Source organism: Helianthus annuus, chromosome 1 (genome assembly GCF_002127325.2).
Source record: "Helianthus annuus cultivar XRQ/B chromosome 1, HanXRQr2.0-SUNRISE, whole genome shotgun sequence".
In the NCBI taxonomy this organism is placed as follows: Eukaryota; Viridiplantae; Streptophyta; class Magnoliopsida; order Asterales; family Asteraceae; genus Helianthus; species Helianthus annuus.
This window is the reverse complement of record NC_035433.2, coordinates 114,563,177-114,567,591: the sequence shown is the minus strand read 5'-3', so window position 1 is coordinate 114,567,591 and position 4,415 is coordinate 114,563,177. Positions and strand designations below refer to the sequence as shown.

The following is a 4,415-nucleotide window of genomic DNA, read 5'->3' as shown; positions in this document are numbered from 1 at the left end:
TTTTTTTAAAGTTGACAATTTATATAAAAGAAACACAATTTATATTAAAAGTATATTACAGTAATTTAAAAAATAATTACATAAAAGACAACCCACAATAAAAAAATCTACTTATTAAATCCTAAAAAATAAAAAATAAAAACTACTTATTAAATCCCAAAAAATTAAAAAAAAAAGTAATTATTAAATCCTACAAACTAAAAAAAAAACCTACAGAATATGGTAAATATTTGGTAAATATTGAAGTGGACAACCCCCCCCCCCCCTTTCCAAGCCCCATCCAACACCCATAAGCCCACCTGGTATACTCTAACACCCATAGGTGTAATCTTAGTTGGCATCCGTTAACATATGTTAAACCGCTCCTGTAGGGTGTTAAGAGGCATTAAAAACTTCATATGTTAAGAAGTTAACTAGGAGAGAGATGAAGTGAATTAAACATTGCAAAATTTGCACACACACACACCAACATGCTATGTATACGTATTTTAATTAACTTTAAGGGATGTTAATAAAGTTAAACCATTTCCTTGGTAAGCGGTGAAGTGAGAGTGGATCAAGTAGGTGATCTGATACCTACGTCTAGTTAAGGGGCGTGAAAGTATACCTATAGCGTAACCAGCCGTCTTAATTTAGCCTATCTATTCATTCGGTCATTTCTCCCCTTTTATATACAAAACCATATTCTGGTTCTTTAACTTTTCATCTCCATCTTAAGATCGATTGAGATTTCCATGGGTAAGTTGTAAACATGCATTGTATCTCATTCTCTCGTATGTTTCAAGAAATCTTGATACGTTTATAATGTTGTTTACATTTTAAAGAAATTCTGTTTGGATTTAAGTTTGTAATCGGAGTTTCAACGATCGGCACTGATATGAGTAAGGTTTTGTTGAATGTAATGACAGATAATCATCATAAGAGGAGGAGGTTTCTAACCTCCAATGCTGACGATGACGACATTATCAGTAACTTTCCAGAGGACTTAATAAACCCTATTTTAGAGCGGCTCCCAGTGAAAGATGCTGTAAGAACAAGCGTTCTTTCAAAAAGGTGGAGGTATAGATGGACCACTATGAGGAAACTGGATTTGATTCACGGATTCTCTGGACAGTTTTTAAAAATTGGAGCTTTCAGTTGTCATGGGTTTACAAGGGTTATAAGCCAGATTATGATCCATCACCAGGGTCCCATTTTGACCTTTCTTCTCCATATACCAAAAGAGATAGTTCTTGATAGCTTCCAAGAAGTTGATCAATGGATGTTAATCCTATCAAGAAACAATGTTAGGAAAATCACTATTGTGAACTTAAATCTGATTTATCAAATTCCATACTCCGTATTCTCTTGTCTAGAATTGACAGCGTTGGGATTAAATAAATGTATTTTCAAGCCACCACTTGCGTTTAAGGGATTTCCCAATCTTCAAGTTATTATTTTAACGAATGTTAATTTCGGGGTTAATTTAGGTGGAACTGTAATCAACTTACCACAACTTAAGGGTTTGATACTTTATGGTTGTGGCAATGTTAACAACTTCAACATCAAGGCTGAAAAATTGCAGAATTTGTGTGTCACCGGTTGCCCTGATGCCAATGCCATGGTGCTCCAATTGTTGCATAGTGAACACCTTAATTCAGTTCATATATGTCGTCTGTCAAGATCCATAAAAGATTTTAGTCAAGTTAAAAGATTTAGTTTTACTATTGATGGTTATTTTCTCAAGGTATGATACGAACTTATATATTAGAATGCTTAGCCTTTGTTTTTTGTCAGTCACAAACTAGCATTGCACAAAAGATTTCTGGTTTGTTAGTCTGATACAGTCTTACGTTATTTCGGTAACTTAAAATCTCACTTTCACCACACAGATTTTGGCTGCAGAAAAGTTTCCAAACTCGCTTCCACATGTGGTACAATGCTTACAGGAACTGGAGTTCACAAGTTTTAGTTTCGGAGATTTGAATCAATTTCAAGGTGCTCTATGTATGCTTCGGAACTCACCTAATTTGAAAGGACTTCGTGTGACACATATGCTGATGGTAAAGAGGGCTAAAGTTTGATAAAATTTTATTGGCTTATATAGTAAACAATCAGATGGTAAGACATAATTTCACTTTTGTATTGTATTTGTAGGGACAAGAGGCTGATTTGCAATTAACATCTAACTACTTAGAATCCCCTGACTGTCTGGATCAGACATTGCTCATGTTGCAAACTGTAGAAATGACATCTTTAGAAGGGTCAAGACCAGAGCTCCTCTTTGTAAAGCTTCTGCTCGATTGTTGTCCACATCTTGAAAATATGATAATCCAACCAAAATCAACTATTGATGCTGAAAAAAAGGCACAACATTGCAAAGGATGTTTTGATGTTCCCACGAGCCTCACCAAAAGCAAAAGTGGTCTTCTTGGATCCGGAGCCATAATTCTATAAGAATGTTTTAAGTGCATTGATATCCGGTAGCTATCTCGTAGTTTATATCTCGTCTGTTATTTAACCTTTTTGGTATGCAGTTGAAAGGACAATGTATGTAAAGAACGCGTAGCTCTATATATCTAGTTAAGACTAGTGGACTTGGACTTCGGCCTTTTCATCTGCTACTCTATTCTCTAACTCTTTTTTATAATGAATTTCGTAATCAAATCCTGTGAATTTGAGAAGTTATTTCTGCTGCATAGATAATAACTAGAAGTTCTCCCACATAAGTAGGCAGTTTTAAATGCCTGGCAGTAGTAGATTGTGCTTTACATATACAGGTTGTAAAAGTTGAAGTAAAGCTTGCTAGAGCTAGCACAGTCCAGTCCGCTGATGGGTCAAAACGGGTTTTGGTCAAACTAGGTTCAGGTCAAAACATATCGTGTTAAAAAAGTATCATTTTCGCTCATGTCAAAACAAGTTCCGACCAAAATGGACTCGGGTTGAAGCGAGTCGTTTTAAGAAAAAAAATATCTAAATGAGTTTACCCAACATTATCTTTTTATGGTGGCTAGTCATGTTTGCGACCGGAGGCAACGAGCGCGACCGAGGTGGAGGCGGTGGAGCTTGTAGGGGTGGTGGAGGTTAGCGGCGGTGGTAGTGAACCGCCTGGCGGTGGGCCTGACGGTTGTAGGTCAACAAGGGTGGTGATGACTATATGAACATAAATCCTTCTTTTAAAAGTTTGGGTCAATACGCACCAAGTCACTCTTCAATCCAAGAAAAATATGTAACATTAGTTGCTTAACAGCACAACAGGACAAGCTAACGAGCTAAAAACTACGCCTTTAAACTAGATATATAATATAACTTATAGTAAAAGACTCCTATTAATGTTACATGGTATTCTCTCATTAAAACCTTAAAAAATTTAAGTTATAGTTTGTTTTAATATTTTTTTATCCTTATCCTTATCTCTCATTAAACTTTAAAAAATTAAGTTATAACTAGGTTTTTTCACAATCACTGTGTTGCGGCAAACTTATTTTGTTATTTAGTTTGTGTTTACATGTGTTTTGAAATCACTACGAGGGCGTTGCGCACGAAACCGCTGACAAGAATATAAAGAAGATATAGAAAAAAAATACTAAAAGATAACCGAATGAAAATCAACCAAAAAATTTTTATGCTAATGATTTTGTTCGTATGAAACCCGTGGTCAGAGATAAGAAATGGTACTGGGTACCGGTACTGAATTTCCCGAACCGAAAGATCTTAAGTACAAATTCGGTACCGACTTTTGGCGCCTACCGGTTTTTACCTTCATATACCGGTACCGTAATCGGTATTTTCGGTATCGATATCGGTTGGCACCGAGCTTATCCCTACCCCTGCTGAAAAAAAGAAATCATTAAAAGTTGAAGAAAATCAACAAAAAAAGTTGCATGATACCGTTGTTGTTCGTACGGTACCCATGATCAGAGATGAGCAAATGGTACCGGGTAGAAGTACCGAATTTCCCAATACCCATGACCTGTGCACCATTTCCATGTAACTTTTACATAAATGGACTCGTATTATCGTTCTGATCAAAAGCCCTAAAAATCTGTTTGCCATTTAGAAAAAAAGCTTAACCTCGTTAAGTTTTTTTAATGGGGGACCATTTTAGGAAAAATAGGTGAAATGTGAGACTAGTGGAGAGAACATTCTGAGGTGGGGTTATTAATGGCCAATAAGGTCTAGATGGGATTATTACAGGTCAATTCCCCCTTTTTATTCGATGTATTTTTTATTTAATTTGATGTATTTTTTATTTAATTTTATTTCATTGTCTTTTTTAAATTAATATAATACAAATTTTTTTTATATTTAATTCATTTATTTAACAAAGAAAATATAAAAAAGAATATAATAATGCCACGTGTTAACTCATGCCCACAACCCAAACCCCTCCACTCCTATCTATTTTGGGGCTTGAGTTGTGGAGCCCACACATG

The 4,415-nt window shown here is 35.5% G+C and overlaps 1 protein-coding gene across 1 annotated transcript; it reads left to right on the top strand.

The window, feature by feature from the left end:
* The first annotated feature begins 862 nt into the window (after nt 1–862).
* On the top strand, nt 863–2,594 carry LOC110938960 (F-box/FBD/LRR-repeat protein At1g13570). Its single transcript, XM_022180910.2, has 3 exons — nt 863–1,726; nt 1,872–2,042; nt 2,137–2,594. Exons 1-3 carry the CDS (start codon nt 878–880, stop codon nt 2,434–2,436), a joined length of 1,320 nt encoding a protein of 439 aa, XP_022036602.2. The 5' UTR covers nt 863–877; the 3' UTR covers nt 2,437–2,594.
* Nucleotides 2,595–4,415: the final 1,821 nt, after the last annotated feature.

What these genes read in the sequence shown, in the direction of transcription:
- LOC110938960 (XM_022180910.2), top strand. Translation starts at nt 878, where the DNA reads ATGAGTAAGGTTTTGTTGAATGTAATGACAGATAATCATCATAAGAGG. An exon ending in TTGATGGTTATTTTCTCAAG is followed by an intron (nt 1,727 to 1,871) that starts GTATGATACGAA and finishes TTCACCACACAG; the next exon opens with ATTTTGGCTGCAGAAAAGTT. An exon ending in GTGTGACACATATGCTGATG is followed by an intron (nt 2,043 to 2,136) that starts GTAAAGAGGGCT and finishes TTGTATTTGTAG; the next exon opens with GGACAAGAGGCTGATTTGCA.